We start from the raw sequence: 22905 nt of genomic DNA on the forward strand, positions 1-22905 counted from the left end.
GCTAAGGCAGAGGTACTCAGGATTTAACCCACCAAGAGTTTATTTATTTATTTTTTCAATATATGAAGTTTATTGTCAAATTGGTTTCCATACAACACCCAGTGCTCATCCCAAAAGGTGCCCTCCTCAATACCCATCACCCACCCTCCCCTCCCTCCCACCCCCCATCAACCCTCAGTTTGTTCTCAGTTTTTAAGAGTCTCTTATGCTTTGGCTCTCTCCCACTCTAACATCTTTTTTTTTTTCCTTCCCCTCCCCCATGGGTTTCTGTTCAGTTTCTCAGGATCCACATAAGAGTGAAACCATATGGTATCTGTCTTTCTCTGTATGGCTTATTTCACTTAGCATCACACTCTCCAGTTCCATCCATGTTGCTACAAAGGGCCAGATTTCATTCTTTCTCATTGCCACGTAGTACTCCATTGTGTATATAAACCACAATTTTTTTTATCCATTCATCAGTGGATGGACATTTAGGCTCTTTCCATAATTTGGCTATTGTTGAGAGTGCTGCTGTAAACATTGGGGTACAAGTGCCCCTATGCATCAGTACTCCTGTATCCCTTGGGTAAATTCCTAGCAGTGCTATTCCTGGGTCATGGGGTAGGTCTATTTTTAATTTTCTGAGGAACCTCCACACTGCTTTCCAGAGCGGCTGCACAAGTTTGCATTCCCATTAACAGTGCAAGAGGGTTCCCGTTTCTCCACATCCTCTCCAGCATCTATAGTCTCCTGTTTTGTTCATTTTAGCCACTCTGACTGGCGTGAGGTGATATCTGAGTGTGGTTTTGATTTGTATTTCCCTGATGAGGAGCGACGTTGAGCATCTTTTCATGTGCCTGTTGGCCATCCGGATGTCTTCTTTAGAGAAGTGTCTATTCATGTTTTCTGCCCATTTCTTCACTGGGTTATTTGTTTTTCGGGTGTGGAGTTTCCCACCAAGAGTTAAAGACTGGAGGCTCAAAAACAAAAAGATGGGATTTTCTGGTCTAATTTCACTAGTGGAAGAACACGATCTTCACCTTCTGGGTTATAATATGAGGGTGTAATGAGGGGACTATATTCTCTAAATGAAAAGCAATAGACCACTTTAATTATTTGCAAGAAACGGAAGTACTGAAATCCTAGGAATAGGTCACAGAAATGGCGTTAGCAGCTTCTATTGTCTTCAAGTATCATAATTGGAGGTACTATTTTTAAAACCAAATACACCAGTGTCCGTGTTGGGAACGACAGGCAGAGACAGTGCCTGCCTTTTACCTGGGGACATTATCCCAGCGCGCTTTCCTGTAAGGGAGACTTGTGCCAGGAAAATGTCAGAGTCAACACTTTAAGGCACCCCCTCACTCCACTCCCAGCCACCCAGTTGCCTTTCCATTTTATTTTTAATCTCTCCCACCCTCTTCTGCTATTGATTGCTATTCATTATTTTTAATGGCTAAGTGAGGAGGGTGGTTAAGGGAGTGGGTGTGCTCAGTGAGGGAGGAACATTGGGTTAAGCTGAGGGTGATCGCAGCCAAAGGGTCTGTGTCTTGTATTCAGAAATTTTAACTCAATATGCACAAACCATACTGTAATACAGTAATAAAGAATTTTTTTTTTAAAAATAGCATCACCCTCAATCCCATCCCTCATTTAACAAAACCGCAATGTGAGTACTTCTATATTTCCTCCCAAACCTTAACCATATTTTTGTATCATTTTTGTATGGTTGCAACCAGAGTGTGGTTGCCTGAATACAAGGTGTTTTCTTTTAGCGTGGTATCATTTATGCTTATTTTTAAAAGGGAGAATCAATTTACTCTTCTTCTGGGGCACCTGCCTGGCTCAGTCCATAGAGCATGACTCCTGATCTCAAGGTCAGGAATTCGGGAATTCGAGCCCCATGGTGGGCTGAGAATTTACTTTAAAGAAGACAATTCATTTTCTTTGGCACGTCCTATGCCATGTCTTTAAGAAAACACCTCTCAGAAAACCCAGTAGCCATACATTGTACACTGGCGAGTTATGCCGCTTCTACTAGGGGGTTTCAATTCAGCATGCAGACTCCCATGGGCCTCACATCGCCCAGATTCGCCTCGAAGGATATAGGGCAGGAAACACAGCTTTCCAGCCAGTCAGTGTCAGGCATTTCTCTCCAGTGGTGTCTCTGCAAGGGTGCCAGGGGCTTGTCTCACCCCTCGAGTGAAAGCTCAGGTTTAAGGGGACAAGACCTACATCAGTGAACACAGGTCTGTCTCGGCTCAGAGATCCCCTAAGAGCCGTATCCCATGTAGCTACTCTAAAGCATGGCTTCCAGGGTCCCCAGCAGGGTCGTGTTAAGTTACAAGAATCATTACGTCAGGAAAGCCTGGAGCTACGGCTGCCTACCAGGTATTTATGCAATTTGCCAACCAGGGATCATTTTAACCATATGCTCTGTTGTCTAGTAACGCAGCTAACTTTCTACCTTTATTGGTTTCCAGGGAAACAGAGCTAGAAAATTAACCCAAGGTTAGAGGAGGAGGGAGGGTTATGTTGGAGAACAAGAACGATTCTGGTAGCCAGGGTTCTTCCACACGGTTTAATGGGATCGCTATTATTTTCTCTGTCTTCCTGCTCATAAAAGGTGACTTTTTGATGCCGCTCAGAGGACTTACTGGGATATTGAAGGGACGTCATTTGGAAGAGAACAGTCCTTTGAATGGAGACAGAGTTCTTAAGACATGAATCATCAAACGAGGCTTCATTTACATTTCCCCCTATTTGCTCATGCCTCATCTCACAGCTGAGAGTAGGAAAGAAGTCATGGCTCTGGCTTTACTTTTGGAACACAAATTAGAGAAAAGTACCCTCAACGGACTAGTTTCATTAAAGGTGATACAAGAATATTCATTCCAAACAAGCAAGTTAGCTCCATCCCATATTCCATGTGCCAGCGATTGGAACGTATAATTTTCCACTTTACCAACAGCAGTTAATTAGTTCTGATGATAAAACAGGCTCTCGAACCTCTAGGCACAGAGGCAGTGTAGCCACACCCTCTGCACTATGGCAGACAGCAATTCTTAGCTATGCCATGATTCCAGAAGGGTCTGTCCTGTGGCTCTAGTTTGTGTCCAGGCTTATCTTCTGTCTCTGATGTATCCCGTTACTGTAACAATGCATCTTCTATGCATTGTGTATCACGCAGAGTAAGTTCTACTGGACGTGGCCAGCAACTGTCAGTGTGTCACATGCCGAATAAACTGGAAACCTTTGGGGATGCATATGGAAGTGATTTATTTTGTTTGTGTCAACACATTCGATTTTAGCCACTTTTCTATGGGCAAGGTCCTTTAAGAAGTGTTATTGTGTCTTAAATGATGAATTAAGACCTTCTATAAAAAATAATCTAATTTAGATACATCCTTGGCTTTAAGAAAGTCCCAAACTGACAATTCTCAGCTTATAAGCAACAGTTGTTTGCTGAGTTTCAAGGTCTGAGATGCATGGCCTCACATGGCAGATGTCGCCTGAGAGTCCGCCATGAGGGGGGACTTTCTGTCAGGGAGGGAGAGGGTCCCAGGGAGAAAGCTATGGGGGCACCTGACTGTCAAGCACTGGGCTGTGCTGGGAATATAAAAACAAGGAGAAAAGCATGTAGGGAGAGAAGTCAAACACAAAATAAGTCTAGACAGAAGAATCCTGGGATGCCATGGGAGTTTGGAATGAGGGCATGTGACCTAATTGAGATCTGCTTGGGGGACAGACCCTGGAGAAGGGAATTGCCATGTGAACTGAGCCTCCAGGGGTGGATGGGCCTGACCTCCCTGCAAAACGAGGGAGCAGAGTTGGTGCAAAGACGTAGGATGTTTAGACCAGGCTGCTCATTCAGTGAAGGGCGGGTGGCCCGTGATGGTCAGAAAAGGTCAAATGTGATAGCAGCAGTGGACAGGTGACAGGCAGGAACCAGAGGATAGCATTCTTACAGTCTGAAGGTCATGGGGAACCACTGAAAAATTGTTAAGCCAGAGAGTGACAAGGATCAGCTTGCATTTTAGAAAGGCCAGCCAGAGGGATGCATCGCATGGGAGGCGGGTGGAAGGGCTGAGCAAGGAAACAGGGTAGAGCTAAGAGGCCACTGCAGCGTCCAGGCCAGTGATGAACTTATCGGTGGCAATGGGAACAGAGAGAGAAGGATGGATCTGAAAACATTTCTTTGTTGGTGGGTGACCGTAATGTGTTTTTACCAAGAATTATTGTTATCGATGATATTGGGATTGAATAGCGCTCCCGACACAGCTCAGGTTTTGTTTTTGTTTTTGTCTTTGTTTTTAATTGGGTTAAATAATAGGTCTGTGTGGGCAAGCCTAAGGATCAGTCTGTTATACTGTTGTGCAGCTTCACAGGGGATAAGACCTACCAGGCCCTGAGACTCCAGTGTGGCAGAGAGGAGAACCCAAGAGTGGCAGGAGGCAAGTTCTTGGCGTGGGAAACTCTACCCAAGTGAGAGGGGAAATCCCACAAGGGACATCCGGAGGTAGACCTCGTTGAGAGACCCAGGTAGGCAGTCGGCCTCAAAAGAACCTGTAAGTAGGCAGCCAGAGGGCGGGCACAGGGCTAAAGTCACAGGCAGGAGGACACTCGCCCTTGCTGGGTAGTTTTGGGAGGAACAGAGGAGGAACTCTGGAGGGAACAAAGCAAAGGCATTGCAAAGGCGCCAGGAGCAAAAGACAGGTTACCGAAATCTGGGGACAAAGCAATGGAGAAAGTTGAAATCCTCCTTATCTAATTGGTGTACAAAGTCAAGGTCAAAGATTGCCTTGTTCCCAATTTGGTGGGGGTGGGGGGGAAGGAGGGGAGCTGAGGGTTAGACCTAGAACTTCCACCTCAGGTTAGAATGTGTCTCAGAGCCTAGGGCAGGGGGTCACAGGGAGGGGTCACTTGCCACAGCTGCTTGGAGAAGGGAGGTGGAGTCTAGAGCCAGCAGAGCCTGGCAATGACCACTCTTTTCCCATGTTTACTCTGGGAACGTGTGCTCTGGCTCAGCTAAAAACCCAGCTACTCCGGTCAGCATCTCACTGAGAGAAGATGACACTCCCCACATCTGTCTCTGAGCCACCACTGGAAGCCCAGACACCAGCAGCTTCCGCATGGGGTGTAGTGGGGGGTTGGGGACGCTTTCCCTGGCAGCACCGGGAGGGAGCACAGCCTAGATATGTGGAGGAACAACGGGTTTGGCGGTAAGGATTGAGGGAGGTAAGGATGAGGATTGGTGCCTTCTGGAGACAGGCATTTAGGCAGAGGAGGGGTGAGCCGTCCATAGCCTGTGGGTCGGAAGTGTCCGGGAAAAGCAGCCACCTGCCTGTAGGGTGCTTTCAAGTTGGCTGTTTTCAGTAGAGAACTACCCGGAGACTGGCGCAAAAGCAAGCTTGGTGGCAGACCTGTCAGCTCACGTGGGGACTTAAGATCCACATTGTAGAAGCAGCCCTTGCAGATTTCAAAAGGATACGTACTCAGTTTGCTGGACATTGACTTTCATAAAACTTTTCTAGAGCATTCAAACCACACTTCTGTGCTCACAGCAATTCTGTCTGTGTTGTGTGAGTCCATCCGATCTGCTCAGGGGTTTCTGAAAGAGAACCTCCTCCTGCCACAAGGCCATTAAAGGGTGGCAAGTACCACAACACTGTTTGGCCAGGAGGCTTCATCTACTTGGTGTAAGGTGCCATATGACAGTTAGTGACGAAGGGTTTTCGTCTAGATTGGTCACCCAGTATTGTCAAAGAAAAGAAAAAAGCTCCAAAAAATGTTGAGATTTTTGTTTTGTGCACTTTGTGTTTGGCTCCAGTGTTTCGAACTCAAAAATTCTAATTTCACAGGGGACTGAAAGGAAAGAGCTGTAGTTTTCTAGGCTCATGCTTATTTCTCGGGAAGCTCAGAACAGTATCCTCAGTGAGTTTTCTTTAATATCGAAGAGTTCACATCAGGGCACAGTTTATTAGTGCCTTTTAAGCTCCTTTATATCTTGTTTAATCCTTCTCTATCTCCTTCTGAACAAGAGCCAAGAAGCTGTGCATTGACATCTTGAATCTGCGATCTTCAGATTTATTGCTCTTTTTAATATGCTGAGGGAAGCAAGAAGCAGGTTATTAAAACCGTCATTCTCGGATGTTCACCCTTCACTTCCTGAACGTGGGAATTTAGAGAAATCTCATTCATTCTGATTGTGCCCACTTGAAATGTGTGATAATTCGGACATGCCAAACTGACATGGAACTGTGTGCTTTCTGTTAAAAATAACATTTGCTAAACAAATTTCCAGTGTCAGTGATGGAACTGTGTAGCCTCTTTGAGGGTGAAGGCCATTTTTAGTCTCCATTTTCAGTGGTGATATTTGCCTCGAGAGATAAGCCTGCTAAAATTTGAAAGAATTTCTGCCTATTTGCTTAACATTCGCTAAGGAATAGACTCCGTGTCTTCTCTTGTCAGAGTTCCCGAAGACGTTACAAGAAAAAAAAAAAAAAAATCCGCCATCTTTTAAAATGTTTTATAAGTGAGACATTTGAATCCCCTCTGGGCAAATTAATGAGGTCTGATCAACTGTTAGTGAAGTACTTATAACTGAAGAACTCCTACAGATTCCATTTTTTCCCCCTAAACTATAAATTATGCTATGATATCCTTTCCACTTTGTGTCCTTATTTCAAGGAGACAGATTTTGTGCTGAAAGCTACATATTCTTTTACTTCATACCTTTAACACTCATGAAAGATTAAAACAAAGCAATTTAATTAAGCTTCTCGTAAGGTAGGCAGAGTCCACCAGGTAATGTTCTCGAGGGTATAAGACAGAAGCAGTCCCAGGAGTGTATATGGTGGCCCCAAATTAAGGAGGATCTGAAGTTTTAAGTGCGAGATATAAATGCTTCTCTTTATCCGTTATCTAGGGGGCTGGCAAAGAATGGAATAATAGACTAGGTGGAAACTCATTCCTTCAAATTGATGCTTCATTTTTATAAGAGAAAAAAAATATCTGTCTACTGCCTCAAGTTTTTCATTAATTTGGTGGGTCTTTCCAAACCATGAGTCACCACTGTGGGGAACAGCTCATACCTTTTTTTATCCTGAGACAGGGAATACGTCGGGTGGGTGGTTTTAAAAGTCCCCAATAATGGCTGTTTTATAGCTAGTGGCCCACTGCTGTTCAAACCTCACAGCTTCTCTTCTCCCCAGGCATGACGGAGATGGTGCGTAAAATTACTCTGAGCAGAGCCGTGAGAATCATGCAGAATCTCTTTCCTGAGGAGTACAACTTCTACCCTCGCTCATGGATTCTGCCTGACGAGTTCCAGCTCTTTGTGGCTCAGGTAGACGGCGCTCTGTCCCCACGACCCTTGAATTACGTCATGTTTGCAATTGTGTCCCGGGAGCTGGGTCCTGGGTCCTGTGTGCTGGGAGCTGGCGGGGGGGGGGGGGGCTCCCCAGGAAGCTGCGACTAGCCGAGGGGGTGTCACAGCAGTACACAGTGGGTGTCGGCAGCAATCAAGGAGCTTGGAGAGTTGAACGGGCAGGGTGACAGGTAGGTAAACTGAAGAAGTGGGTCTTGACCTGAGGAGACTGGCCTGAGGCAGATATTGAGAGCCGGGTCTTGGAGTCAGTGTTTGGAAAGCCAAGAAGCCAGAGCTGGAGCAGGTGGCTGAGACCACAAGCAGATCGGGACCGGGTGAATCTGGAGCGTGGTCTCCCCAGCATCCTGTAGTATGAAATGTGGGAGGTCAGACTCTGTTTCAAGGCTAGGGAAGTAGGTCTGACACACTGGGGGGTTTGGGGAGGGGACCCTTTAAGTGTTCTCTGCTTTAAATCTGCTCCAGTGTCAATTTTCAAATCACCCATTCCATATCAAAGCAAAATGTTTGGGCACAAAATACTTTGCAGACTTTACCACTGATTGTGAAAGAGTACCAGTAGGGAAGCTGAATTCAAGATCGCCATTTCTCATTTAGGACCATTTCAAAGCCCTTGCCAGTGGGTCCCATGGTCCATACCATACCTCTGAGAGTAACTATGCGACAGATGCCTATCTCATTGTGATAAGGCTGATACCGTTTATTGGTCCTACCGTGTGCTCCAGGCATTGTGCCAGAAGCTTACCATTACTTCTTTTAATCCTCACGGTGATCTTGGGAAGTTGGTTGTATTATTAATCCCATTTTGTGGATAAGGAAGCTGAGGCTTTGATAGGCAAAGTGACCTGCTGGAGACAGGGATTTAAACCTAGAGCTGATTTCAAGGCCTTTGTTTTTTATAATCTATTTTATTGCCTACATGTTGTTTTGGTTTTAATATTAAATCATAAAGCTTGTAATAAAATTATGATTTCGTAAGCACAAAAAAGTTTGAAGTGGTAATTTTTGAAAGGAAGCTGTCTATGGGATGTTTGTCACATGGGTTTACACATTTCTTAAAATTCATCCAGTTATTAACTTAAAATGAGTACATTTTATTGCTTGTAAATTATGCTTCCATAAAGTTAATTAAAAAAAATAAATGCTGGGGCGCCTGGGTGGCGCAGTCGGTTAAGCGTCCGACTTCAGCCAGGTCACGATCTCGCGGTCTGTGAGTTCGAGCCCCGCGTCAGGCTCTGGGCTGATGGCTCGGAGCCTGGAGCCTGTTTCCGATTCTGTGTCTCCCTCTCTCTCTGCCCCTCTCCCGTTCATGCTCTGTCTCTCTCTGTCCCAAAAATAAATAAATAAAAAACGTTGGGAAAAAAAAAAATAAATAAATAAATGCTCAGCTATTCCCCATACTCACCCCTCAATTTCCCACTTCCGTGGCTGTGTTCATGTTTTTGTCCCTGTGTGCAATATGTGTCTGTCCCATTTCTACAACTCTGTGTTTAACTATTCTTTGAGTTAAAAACATTTTTAAAAATGTTTATTCATTTTTGAGAGATGGAGAGAGAGAGAGAGAGAGAGAGAGAGAGAGAGAGCAAGCGGGGGAGGGGCAGAGAGAGACAGAGGGAGACATAGAATCCAAAGCAGGCTCCAGACTCCGAGCTGTCAGCACAGACCCTGAAGCAGGGCTTGAATTCAAGAGCCGTGAGATCATGACCTGAGCCGAAGTCCAACACTTAACCAACTAAGCCACCCAGGTGCCCCTATTCTGTGAATTTAAATGAGATACCTACCAACTGTGCTTTCAAAATCAGATACTTTTCCATCAACCCCAAAAATTCCTCTGTGCCTCTTTGCAATCCATTCCCTCAACTCTTCCAGCCCAGGCAGCTGCTGATCTGCATTCTCATTATAGATTAATTTTGCGTGTTCAAGAAATTCATATAAATAGAATCATATATACACACACACACATATATGTATATATATATATATATATATACACACTTCTTTGAGTCTTTTTGTTTCTTTCAGAATTATGTTTTTGAGATTCACCCATGTTTGTTGTGTATATCAGCAGTTTGTATTTTTATTGGCAAGTAGTACTCCATTGTATCAATATACCACAATTTGCTTATCCAACCACCAATTGAGGGGGCATTTGGGTTATTTCCAGTTTGGGATTTTATATTAAAACCACCATGATTGATCACATACAAATCATTTTGTGGATATATATTTTCATTTCTCTTGGGTTGTACCTAACGAGTGGAATTTCTGGATCATATGTTATCTGTATGTGTGACTTACAAGAACTTGCCAAAGTGTTTTCCAAAGTGGTTGTACACCCTCACCAGCAGTGTGTGAGAGTTCTATCATTGGCAATACTTGGTACTGTTAGTCTTTTGAATTTCAGACACGTCTTGGAGACGTGTAGTTGTATCTCTTTATGGTTTTAATTTACACCTCCCTGGGGCGCCTGGGTGGCTCGGTCGGTTAAGCGTCCGACTTCGGCTCAGGTCATGATCTCACGGTCTGTGAGTTCGAGCCCCACATCGGGCTCTGTGCTGACCGCTCAGAGCCTGGAGCCTGTTTCAGATTCTGTGTCTCCCTCTCTCTCTGCCCCTCCCCTGTTCATGCTCTGTCTCTCTCTGTCTCAAAAATAAATAAACGTTAAAAAAATTTTTTTACACCTCCCTGATGACCAGACGTTGAGCATCTTTCACATGCCTTGTGGTCATTTGAGTATCTTCTTTTGTTAAGTGTACATTTAAAATTTTGCTTATTTCTATGGGCATTTTATTTTTAAGTTGTAGGTTCTTTATATATTCTGTGTACAAGTCTTTTCTATGTCTATTGTGAATATTTTCTCCCTTTTAACTTTTCAAAACCTTCACCTCAAATTTTCATGTTTTAACTCTGTCTTTTGAAGAGCACAAGTTTTTAATCTGGGTGAAGTTGAACTTAAAATTTTTTTCTTTTATCGTTTCTGCTTCTGTGTGATCTCTAAGGCATCTTTGCCCAACTAAATGTTGGGAAGATTTTATACTTTGTTTTTTTTCCAGAAGTGTGTTAGTTTTAGGGTTTACACTTAGATTTATGATTCATTTCAACTCAGTTTCTATATATGGCACAAGATCAGTGTTGAAAGTTTCCTTTCTTCCATAGGGATATTCAGTTTTTCCAGTGCCTTTTGCTGCACTGATGATTGTTTCCCACACTGAATTACCTTGGCAACCTTGTTGAAAACCAATTGACCATCTGTGTTTGGTCTGTTTCTGGAGTCTGTTTTGTGCCACTCATCTGTATGTTTGCTCTTATGCTGATACCACGCTTTATCTTGGTTACTATAGCGGTAGAGTCTATTGGGTAGTGCAAGTCTTCCCACTTCGTGTATCTTCACGATTGTTTTGGTTACCACAGGACCATTGCATGTCCACCTCACTTTTGTAACCAGTTTGCCCATTTCTACGAAGAAGCCACCTCGGGCTTTGATTGTGATTGCACAGTCTCTACAGATCAGTTTGGAGGCCGTGGACATCTTAACAGTGTCAACTCATCTAATCCTTGACTTTTATCTGTATTTATTTATGTCTTCCTTAATTTATCTCAGCAGTGTTTTTGTAGTTTTCAGTACAGGCCTTGCACATATTTTGCTAACTTTATCCCGAAGAATTTTTTTTTATGCTATTATAAATGGTATTTTTTGAATTTCATTTTTCTATTGTTTGTTGCTAGTATATAGATACCCAGTTGACTTTTTAATTCTGAACTTGTATCATATGACCTTGCTCAATTCCCTTATTAGTTCTACAAGTTCTTTTTTTTTTGTAGATTTGTTTGGATTTTCTATGTATACAATTAATTCACTGGTGAATTAATATTTTTTGTTTCCTCCCTTCTAAATCTTATATGCCTTTTATTTATTTATTTATTTATTTATTTATTTATTTATTTATTTTTCTTATTAAACTGCACTGGGCTAGGATCTCCAGTACATCACTGAAATAGAAGTAATTAGAGTGGACTTTTTTTGCCTTGTTCCCAATCTTAGGGGGAAAACATACAGCTTTTCACTGTTACATGTGATATTGGCTACATGTTGTTCGTAGACATCCTTTATCAGGTTGAGGAATGTGTCTTTTATAGTTTGCAGAAGTTTTTCATCATGAATGGGTGCTTAATATTGTCAAATGCTTTTCTGTATCTATTAAGATGATTGATTTTTCTCTTTATTTTGGTAATATGATGAGCCACCAATTCACATTAAAAAATTTTTTTTTAATGTTTGTATTTATTTTTGAGACAGAGACAGAGCATGAGTGGGGGAGGGGCAGAGAGAGAGGGAGACAGAACCCAAAGCAGACTCTGTGCTGTCAGCACAGAGCCTGACGTGGGGCTCAAACTCACAAAACTGACCTGAGCCGACATCGAGAGTCAGATGCTTAACCGATTGAGCCACCCAGGCACCCCAGGCAATCCTCATTAAATGAGTTGGTAAATATTTCTTCCTTTACTGTTTTGAAAATTTTGTATAAGATTGGTATTATTTCTTTCTTAAATGCTTGGTAGAATACACTATTGAAAGTATTTGGGCATGGAGCTTTCTTTCTGGAAACATTTTAAATTATGAATTAATTTTTTAATACATATAGGTAACTTGTTTCTTTCAAGGAATTAGTCCATTTTATCTAATTTGTCAAATTTATTGACAAAGTTTTGAAAAATAGTATTCCTTATTTTTTAATGTCTGTGAGGTATGTGGTGATCTCACCCGTTCATTGTCCATATTGGTAATTTGTGTTTTCTTTTTCTTTCTCCCTTCCCTTCCCTTCCCTTCCCTTCCCTTCCCTTCCCTTCCCTTCCCTTCCCTCCCCTTCCCTCCCCTCCCCTCCCCTCCCCTTTTCTTATTTTCTTTCTTTCTTTTCATATCAGCCTAGCTAAAGTTTTATTAATTTTGTTGATCTTTTCAAAGAACCAACTTGTGATTTCATTATTTTTCTCTATAGTTTGTCCATTTTCTATATCATTGATTTCTACTTTTTTTGGATTTACTTTTCTTTAACTTTTTATTTATTTTTATTTATTTATTTTATAAATGTTTTATTTGTTTTTGAGAGCACAAGTGGGGGAGGGACAGAGAGAGGGGGACAGAGGATCTGAAACAGGCTCTTCACTGACAGGCTGACAGCAGTGAGCCTGATGTGGGACTCAAACTCACGAGTCGTGAGATCATGACCTGAGCCAAAACCAAGAGTTGGACACTCAACCGACTGAGCCACCCAGGCGCCCCGTTCCCCCTCTATCTTTTAAGGAGGAACTTAAGTTCCCTGATTTTTGTTTTTAAGTTTATTTATTTTGAGAGAGAGAGGGGGACAGAGGATCCAAAGCAGGTTCCATGCTGACAGCAGAGAGCCTGATGCACGGCTCAAACTTGTGAGCTGTGAGATCATGACCCGAGCCAAAGTTGGATGCTCACCCCACTGAGCCACTCAGGTGCCCCTAAGTTTACTGATTTTTAAAGCATTTTATTTATTTATTTATTTATTTATTTATTTATTTATTTAAGTAGGCTCCACGCTGAGTGTGGAGCCCAGTGCGAGGCTTGAACTCACAACCCTGAGATCAAGACTTGAGCTGAGATCAAGAGTCAGATGCTTAACTGACTGAGTCACCCAGGTGCCCCAAGTTCACTGATTTTTAAACATTAAATCAATAAATTTCTCTCTAAGCACCACTTTAGATATATTTCAGAAATGTTTGTATATCACATTTTCATTACCATTTAGTTAAAAATGTTGTCTAATGCCCCTTGAGGTTTCTTTAACCTGTGGATTATTTAGAAATGGGTTGTTTAATTTATAAATAATTTTGGAATTGTCCAAGTATCCTTTGTCACTGATTTCAAATTTAATTTTGTTGACATCAGAGAATATATTCAGTGTTATCTTTGTGCCTTTAAACTTGTTGAAAGTTGTCTTATGACCCATATATTGTTTATCTTGATGAATATTTCATATGTACTTGAAAATAATATGTATTCTGGAGGTGTTGGTGCTAAGTCAAATTGGTACTTGGTACTACTGTTCATATATTCCTTACTAATTTACCACCTACTTATTCGGTCAGTTACTGAGAGGGTATGCTGAAATTTCCAAATCTCATTGTGGATTGCCTATTTTTCCTTTTAGTTATGTCCATTTTGTTTCATGTAGTTTGAAGCTGTTGTTAGCTTGATGATTTGACTTCATTTGAAGGTAACTTTTCTTGTCCTGAAATCTACTCTTTCTGATATTCATATAGCACCTCCTGGCTTAGTATTTGCATGGTATATCATTTTACTATTCTTTTACTTTTATCTATTTGCATTTTTAAAGATTGCTTCTTGTTGACATCATATAGTTGGGTTATGGTCTTTTATCCAGTTTGATAATCTCTGCCTTTTAATTGGTGTGCTTGGCCCACTTACATTTAATGTACATTTACAATCAATATTGTTGGACTCAAGTATACTATCTTACAATTTCTTTATGGTTTATCCTATATATTTGGATTAATTGAGCATTTTTGTTTGTTTGTTTACTTGTTTTTGAGAAAGAGAGAGAGAGGGAAAGAGAGAATTACCCGCAGGCTCCACGCTGTCAGCACAGAGCCTGACATGTGGCTCAAACCCATGAATTGTGAGATCATGACTTGAGCCCAAATCAAGAATCAGATTCTTAACCGATTGAGACACCCAGGCGCGGGGCGCCTGGGTGGCGCAGTCGGTTAAGCGTCCGACTTCAGCCAGGTCACGATCTCGCGGTCCGTGAGTTCGAGCCCCGCGTCAGGCTCTGGGCTGATGGCTCGGAGCCTGGAGCCTGTTTCCGATTCTGTGTCTCCCTCTCTCTCTGTCCCTCCCCCGTTCATGCTCTGTCTCTCTCTGTCCCAAAAATTAAAAAAAAAAAAAAAAAAAAAAAAAAAATGTTGAGACACCCAGGCGCTCCTAATTGATCATTTTTAGTGTTTTATTTTATCTCCTCTTTAGGTTTACTAGCCATGCTTTTTTTAAAAATGTTTTTAGTTTTTGTCTTAGCCTTAGAATCTAGGGTTTACAATGCATCTTTAACTTATCACATTTACCTTTAAGTATTACATACTTCAAGTAAAATATATGTTGCTTCACAACAGTATACCTCTATTTCCATCTTTATCCTTTATGGTATTATCATATATTATATTTCTGTGTTATAAACCCCACAATACATCATTATTATTTTTGCTTTGAAGAGTCAATTATCTTATATAAAGAAGCTGAAAAATGAGTTTATTTGTCTTGTATGCTCACCTATATATTTACATTTCCAGCACTCTCCATTCCTTTGAGTAGTTTTTGGATTCCATCTGGGAATTATTTTCCTTCAACTTGAAGAATTTTTTAAAACATATGTTTTGTGGTACAGATCTGCTGTTCTCCCAGCTTTTGTTTGAAAATGTCTTTATTTTACCTTTAGTTTTGAAGCTGTTTTGAAATAATGTTAGACTTATAAGAAAATTGCAAAAATAGTATGCAGAAAGAGTTCCCATATTCCCTTCATTTAGCTTTCCGTGATAACATCTTATACAATTACTGAAACTGGGAAATTAACATTGATGTAATATTACTTAATAATCTACGTGGCTTGGGGCACCTAGGTGGCTCAGTCGGTTAAGTGTCCAACTCCTGATTTCCCCTCAGGTCATGATCTCACGGTTTGTGAGATGGAGCCTGCATTAGGCTCTGCACTGACAGTGTGGAGCCTGGTTGGGATTCTTTACCCCTCTGTCTGTCTCTACCATTCTGTCTCTCCCAAAATAAATAAATAAACATTAAAAAATAACCTACTTACCTTATTTGCATTTTTCTATTGTCTTGCTAATGTCTTTTTTTCCTGGGACAGGATCCACTCCATGTTCACTCATTGCATTTAGTTGTCATATCTCCTTAGTCTCCTGTAAGCTGTAACAGTTCTTCAATCTATCTTTGTCTTTCATGACCTGACTCTTATGAAAAGTACTGGTCAGTTTATTTTTTTAGAATGTCCCTCAATTTGTTACAAAGCTGTAACCATCAAGACAGCATGGTACTGGTGCAAAAACAGACACTTAGATCAATTGAACAGAATAGAGAACCCAGAAATGGACCCACAAATGTATGACCAACTAATCTTTGACAAAGCAGGAAAGAATATCCAGTGGAATAAAGACAGTCTCCTCAGCAAACGGTGTTGGGAAAACTGGACATCAACATACAGAAGAATGAACCTGGATCACTTTCTTAAACCATACACAAAAATAAACTCAAAATGGATAAAAGACCTAAATGTAAGACAGGAAGCCATCAAAAACCTCTTTGACCTTGGCCACAGCAACTTCTTACTCAACATGTCTCTGGAGGCAAGGGAAACTATTGGGACCTCATCAAGATAAAAAGCTTCTGCACAGCGAAGGAAATAATCAGCAAAACTAAAAGGCAACCAACAGAATGGGAGAAGGTGTTTGCAAATGACATATCAGATTAAGGGTTAGTATCCAAAATCTATAAAGAACTTATCAAACTTAACACCCAAAAACAAATAATCCAGTGAAGAAATGGGCAAAAGACATGCATAGACACTTTTCCAAAGAAGACATCCAGATGGCTAACAGACACATGAAAAAATGCTCAACATCACTCATCATCAGTGAAATACAAATCAAAACCACAATGAGATATCACCTCATACCAGTCAGAATGGCTAAAATTAACAACTCAAGCAACAACAGATGTTGGTGAGGATACGGAGAAAGAGGAACTCTTTTGCACTGCTGGTGGGAATGCAAACTGGTGCAGCCACTCTGGAAAACAGTATGGAGGTTCCTCAAGAAACTAAACATAGAACTACCCTACTACCCAGCAATTGCACTACTAAGTATTTATCCAAAGGATACAGGTGTGCTGTTAAGGGACACATGCACCCCAATGTTTATAGCAGTGCTATCGACAATAGCCAAAGTATGGAAAGAGCCCAAATGTCCACTGATGGATGAATGGATAAAGAAGATGTGGTGTATACACACACACACACACACACACACACACACACACACACACACAGTAGAATATTACTCAGCAATCAAAAATGAAATCTTGCCATTTTCAACAATGTGGATGGAACTAGAGTGTATTATGCCAAGTGAAATTAACCAGAGAAAGACAAATATATAACTTCATTCATATGTGGAATTTAAGATACAAAACATATGAACATAAGGGAAGGGAAGCAAAAATAATGTAAAAACAGGGAGGGGCACAAACTATAAGAGACTTTTAAATATAGCGAACAAATTGAGGTTTGCTGGAGGAGTTGTGGATGAGGAAATGGCTAATGGGCAAGAGCATTGAGGAAGACACTTGCTGGGATGAGCACTGGGTGTTATACAGAGGATGAATCGCTGGAATCTACTCCTGAAATCATTACCGCACTATGTGCCAACTAACTTGGATGTAAAGTAAAAAAAAAAAACAAACACAGAATGTTCCTCAATTTGGTTTTGTCTGATTTTTCTCATGATTAGATTACGATTACACATTTTTTATAAGAATACCACAAAATGATGTTGTGACCTTCTTAGTGCAGCATATCAGGAGATACATAATGTCAAGATGTCTTATTCCTGGTGATGTTAAATTTAATCACTTAGTTGAGGTAGTTTCTGTTAGGTTTCTCCACTAAAAAGTTGCTGTTTTCCCTTTGTAAGGTTAAGTATTTTGTGGGGAGATATTTTGGGACTATGTAGCTAGTCTATTTGTCTCATACTTTTAAAAAAAAGCTTTAATTCAGATATAATTAAACTACAATAAACTACAAATATTTAAAGTTTGCAGTTTGATAAGCTTTGATATATGAAAAAACCCACAAAACCATCACCACGATCAACATCATGAATATATCCATCACCCCAGAACATTTGCTCATGTCCTCTTGTAATCTTTCCTTTCTTTCTCTCCTTGCCTTCTGCCTCCCATCACCAGGCAACCATAGATCTGCTTTCTATCAAGACTAGTTCGCCCTTTCTAGAATTTTATGTAAGTGGAATAATGTAGCAGTACTCTTATTTTTTCCTTAAAAAATTTTTTTCTGGCTTCTTTCACTCTACAGAATTATTTTGAGATTCATCCATACTGTAGTATTCATCAATAATAATTCACTTATTTTTATTATTGAGGAGTAATTCTATTTAATGTATAAACCAAAGTTTGTTTATACCTTCAGCTGCTGCTGGATATTTGGATTGATTCCTGTTTTGACCTATTACAAATAAAGATGCTATGAATATCTGTGTCTGAGTCTCTGTATGGACATATGATTCCATTTCTCTTGAGTAAATGCTTAAGAATGGAGTGTCTGGATCATATAGCAGATGTATATTTGATATCAAAGAAAATACCAATTGTTTTCTAAAGTGGTTGTGCCATTTTATATTCCCATCAACCATGTGTGAGCATTTTAGTTCTTCCACATCCTTGCCATTAGTTGGTAATAGTCTTTTCAATTTTAGCAATTCTAATAGATGTGTGGCCTTTTCTTGTTGGCTTTAATTTGCATTTCCCTAGTTATTAATGATGTTGAACATCTTTTCATGTGCTTTATCATCCAAATACATTCTTTAATGAAGTATTTATTTATATCTTGGGTCCATTTTTAAAAATTGAATTATTATTGAGTGTTGAGAGTTCTTTATGTATTTTGAATATAGGTATTTATCAGCTATATTAATTGCAAATATTTTCTTCCATTCTGTGCATTGTCTCTTCATTGTCTTAACAGTATATTTTGAAGATCAAATTTTCATTCTGGTGAAGTCCAATTTATCAGTTTGTTCTTTCATGGATCCTGTTTTGGTGTTATGTAAGAATCTTTATCTAAGTCAAACTCTCGAAGATGTTCTATGCTTTTGTCTAGAAATTTTGTAGTTTTAAGTTTAGGTCTATGATTCATTTGACTTAATTTTTGAATATGCTGTGAGGTATGGATTGAAGTTCACTTTTTTTGGACATGCATATCCAGTTGTTTCAGAAACATTTGATGAGAATACTAACCTTTCTCTCCCAAATTGCCTTTGCCTTTATGTTGAAAATAGTTGCTCAAGTATATGTGGATGTGTTTCTGAATTCTCTATTCTATGCCATTCATATATTTGTCTATTTTTATGCTAATATCTCACTGTCTTGGTTACTATAGTTTTGTAATAAGTCTTGAAACAAGTAACATAGGTCCTTCAGCTTTGTGCACTTTTTTCAAAGTTGTCTAGGTTATTATAGTCTTTTGATCTGCCATAAGAATTTATTTTATTTTATTTTTTTAATTCAAGCTTATTTTTTAAAAAATGTTTATTATTTTTGAGAGAGAGAGAGAGAAAGTGAGCACACGCTGGGGAGGGACAGAGAGCAAGAGGGAGACAGAGGATCTGAAGCGGGCTCAGCACTGACAGCAGAGAGCCCAATGTGGGGCTCAAACTCACAAATTGTGAAATCATGACCTGAGCCAAAGACAGACGCTTAGCTGACTGAGCCACCCAAGCGCCCTGTATCTGCCATATGAATTTTAGAATCAGCTTATCAATCTACAAAAAAGCCTGCTGGGATTTTGATTAGGATTGCATTGAATCTACATTTTACTTTAGGTAGAATCAACATCTTAACAACATTGAGTCTTCTGACCCATGAACATGATATATCTCTCCTTTTATTTAGGTCTTTAATTTCTTTGGGCAATGTCTTTTAGTTTTTAGTGCCTATGTCTTTCACATTTTTTGAAGTTTATTCCTAAGTATTTCAAATTTTTGATGCATTGACAATGTTGTATTTTTAAACTTCAATTTCTAGTTGTTTATTGTGAGTATGTACAAATACAGTTGACTTTTATATATTATCTTGTATCCTGCAATCTTGCTAAACACAGTAGTTTCAGTAGTTTATTTTGTAGATTCCATTGGATTTCCTGGATAGACTATCATGTCTTCATGATTTCTTACTTTCCAGTCATTTCTTTTTCCTACCTTATTGCACTGGCTAAAAGTCCCATAAAATGTTAAATAGAAGTGGTGAGAGTAGACGTCCTAGACTTGCTCTTGATCTTAAGGGATAAACCTTTAGTTTTTCATCATTAAGTATGGATTAGTTATAGATTTCTTGTAGATGACCTTTATTAGATTGATGAAGTTTCCTTCTGTTCCTTGTTTCCATGGATTTTGTTTTGTTTTTAATTAGAAATGTGTGTTGGATTTTTTACACAATCTTCTCGAGTCTATTGAGATGATCATATGGATTTTCTTTTTTAGTTTATTGATATGATGAATAATATTGATTGATTTTTAAATATTAAATAAACTTTGCATTTTTAAGATAAATCCAACTAGGTAATGATATATTAACCTCTTTATATATTGTTGGATTTGATTTTATAATATCTTGTTTAAAATGTTTGCATCTATATTCATGAGGGATACTGTTCGGCAGTTTTCTTTTTTTGCAATGTCTTTGCCTGGTTTGTTATTAGGGTGATGCTGGTCACATAGAACGAGTCGGAAGTATTCTCTCCTCTTAAATTTTCTGAAAGAGTTTGTGTAGAATTGGCATTATTTATTTCTTAAATTTTTGGTAAAACTCACCAGTGAAGTCATGTGGGCTTGATGTTTTTTTATGGGAACGTTTTAATTAAAATTTCCATTTCTATAACAGATACAGGCTATTTATGTTTTCTATTTCTTCTTGAATGAGCATTGGTAGTTTGTATCTTTCAATGAATTTGTCTATTTTTGCATTCCTACAAATGTTCTTGAACTTTGTTATGAGATTCAGTTAACTTGTAATAGATTTGGGTCTTGTTTTTAAGGTCTGTCAGACAGGACTGGAGCAGTGCTCAGTATAAACAAATTATTCCTTACTACTTAGGTGTACTTCACCCAGTGCACCTGTGAATCGTGGTGTTTTCTAGTCTGGCTGGTGAGAACAGACAGTATTCCAGGCTCTGTGTGTGCATCAGGCATTCCTACTTCTAATTCTTTTCGGTGCTTCTTTCCTTGGCCTCAGGTAGTTTCCTCATAATCGTGCACTGATTTGTACTTGGCTAAATACTAATGGGAGACCCTCCATGGGTGTCCAGAGTTCTCTCTTTGTGAAGAAGTCTCCTCTCCAGTAGTCTTTCCTGAGAACTCTAGCTACCTTACTCTCCCCTGACAATTCCACTCCCTCAGCTTGGGGAGTCTATTGGACTCCTAAGTCTATTGGAATCTCTCTCAAGGCAGTAACCTGGGGCAGTCTTAGGACTCACATCATTTAATTTTTGTCTCTCGGGAATCATTGTTCTTTGTCGCCTGATGTTCAGTGCCTTCAGAACCATCGCTTAATGCATTCTGTCTAGTATTTGGTTGCTTCAGATGGAAAGGTAAACCCAGTTTCTATCAGTACATCTTGGCTGGAAGTGGAAGTCCTCTGAATGATTGATTATGTGACAATAACAATAGCAATAGTTTTGTTTTTTTTTTTTAACCGAGATTACCTAATTTAAAATTCTTCAGCAACCCTAACTGGCTTCTTCTATTATTCATAGGAGAGGAAACTGAGGCACAGAGAGGTTAGGTGATTTTGTCAGGGTAACACAGCTTGGACGACTAGCCCCAGAGTTAATACTTTTACTTTCTGTGCTGTAATATGGGAGAATATTTGAATAGATGTGTGGATAAAGTATGGAACTATGCCAGAGAAAGGAGTAAAACTTGTCCAGGATGAGAATGTTAGGGTAATCAGGGTAGAGGGCAGATGAGAGAGTGGGAGGCAGAAGGCTTCCTGTTGAGGTGACACCTGTTTAGACTTTGAAATAACGAGCTTGCCTTGTAGACTAACCAAAGAAGAGCATTCCAGCTAAAACCAGTAGCTTGTGCATAGGTGCACAGATGTGAAATAGTATGGCATATTGGAATGATAAGCAGATTGGTGTTATTGGAGTTTAAAAGAAGAGGGTTTGGCAGTAGATGAAGTGAGAGAAGCAGAGGCCAGGTCATGGAGGGTCTTGAATGCCAAGTTAACAGGAGGAAGCAATGAGAGGTTCAGGTAGGGGGTGGGGAAGAGTGTGGCCAGGTTATGGTATTAGCAGAGTAAGCTTTGGTGGAGTATAGATGGGATTGGGGAGAGCGGAGGAGTGAGGCCTATGGGAAAGGATGCTCTGCTTGGCCGGATGACAGAGATGCTGAGGGTTGTATTGAAACACTGAGACAGGACTCATGCAGAGAAGGGCCAGACATGCAGGATATTTAGAAGGCAGAATCCACAGGACTCAGAGACGGATCAGAGAGGGGGGGTTGAGGAAGAAGGCGGAACTGACGCTTTCAGGAATCTGGTGGGGGTGCCCTTTGCTAAGATGCTGAAGAGAAGGAGCAGGTTTAGTGTAGAAGATGGAAAACCGAACTAGTGCTTGTTATTTACCTGTTGACTTTCTGACTGTAGCTGTTCAGAGAGACTTGTGGGTAAAATGGGAGGTGGGTCAGGTGATCAACGGGGACTAAGTCCTGAACCATCAAAGCCCCTTTGATCAACGCTAAAAGTACTTAGAACAGGTTCCCTAACATAAAGGAGGATTTCTTTGTTTCTAAAATGGTATTCATCTAGAATCTGCTGACTCAGAGCCTGGCACATGCAAAGTAAGACTCTGAAAACACTACTCTGGCCACTTGCTGGAAAGCCCAGCCCGTCTGGTAAGTCTCTTCCCCCAGCCTGGGTTCTCCATCTGTTAAGTGGGTAAATGATCCGAACCTCAGAGTGATTGTACACATCCAGTGAGTGTTTGATGATGAAATGCTTTATTAGCTGTAAGCCTGATTAAAAAAAACCACCACCACCACCAACAACAACATGTGGCATTCTTATTTTTAATATCTCCTTTGTTTTAATACAAAACAATACATTCATATTAAGAATTCAAATAATACAGGAACGTGTAAAGTAAAAGGCGAAAAAGAAAATCCCCACTCACTAGAGATTACTTGAACACTAGTGTATATCCTTCCAGCTTTTTCCTATGTATGAACAGATAGACACCGCATCACACACAGCTCTTTTTCTTTAAAGAAATGGGATTATCCTCTGCGTTTTCTTCTTTAGTCTGCCATTTCCTCCACTATGTTTTATACATATTTCCATTTCACTGCTGCAAAGTACTCTGTTGTAGCCATGCATGACTTTTACAATCATTCCCCTATTGATGAACATATAGGTAGTTCTCCTGTTTCTTTGGTTCAACAAGTAACGCCATCAGGAGCACCTTCGTACGTAGGTATCTTTATACCCCTGTGCCAGCATTACCTCCAGACAGATATCTCAAAGTGGAATAGCTGTATTAAAAGAGACGTGCATTTACATTTTGACAGGTAAAGCCAAACATGAGGCTTTATTAGAAATGGTGCACTTAATTATGAGAGTAAACAGTGTCTTGCCATTGCCTTGGAAGTGAGCTGTCAGAGGTGCGTGTGGGGGCTTTGCTTTGTGACTC

At 40.1% G+C, this 22905-nt stretch overlaps 1 protein-coding gene across 6 annotated transcripts in view; it reads left to right on the plus strand.

Moving 5' to 3' along the window:
- Positions 1 to 22905, plus strand: part of TTLL11 (tubulin tyrosine ligase like 11) — a 238861-nt gene that overhangs the window by 52281 nt on the left and 163675 nt on the right. For 5 of the 6 annotated variants that reach the window (XR_009251423.1, XM_058694269.1, XM_058694270.1 and 2 more), the window contains exon 3: positions 7197 to 7330. The exons of the other annotated variant lie outside the window; for it this stretch is intronic. Coding sequence is in view for 4 of the 5 variants with exons in the window: in XM_058694269.1 (XP_058550252.1) it covers positions 7197 to 7330 (134 nt within the window). In the remaining variant the exon portion in view is untranslated. The remainder of the gene's footprint in view (positions 1 to 7196; positions 7331 to 22905) is intronic. 6 annotated transcript variants of the gene reach the window in all.

The sequence above is a fragment of the Neofelis nebulosa genome, chromosome 12 (assembly GCF_028018385.1).
Source record: "Neofelis nebulosa isolate mNeoNeb1 chromosome 12, mNeoNeb1.pri, whole genome shotgun sequence".
Classification (NCBI taxonomy): domain Eukaryota; kingdom Metazoa; phylum Chordata; class Mammalia; order Carnivora; family Felidae; genus Neofelis; species Neofelis nebulosa.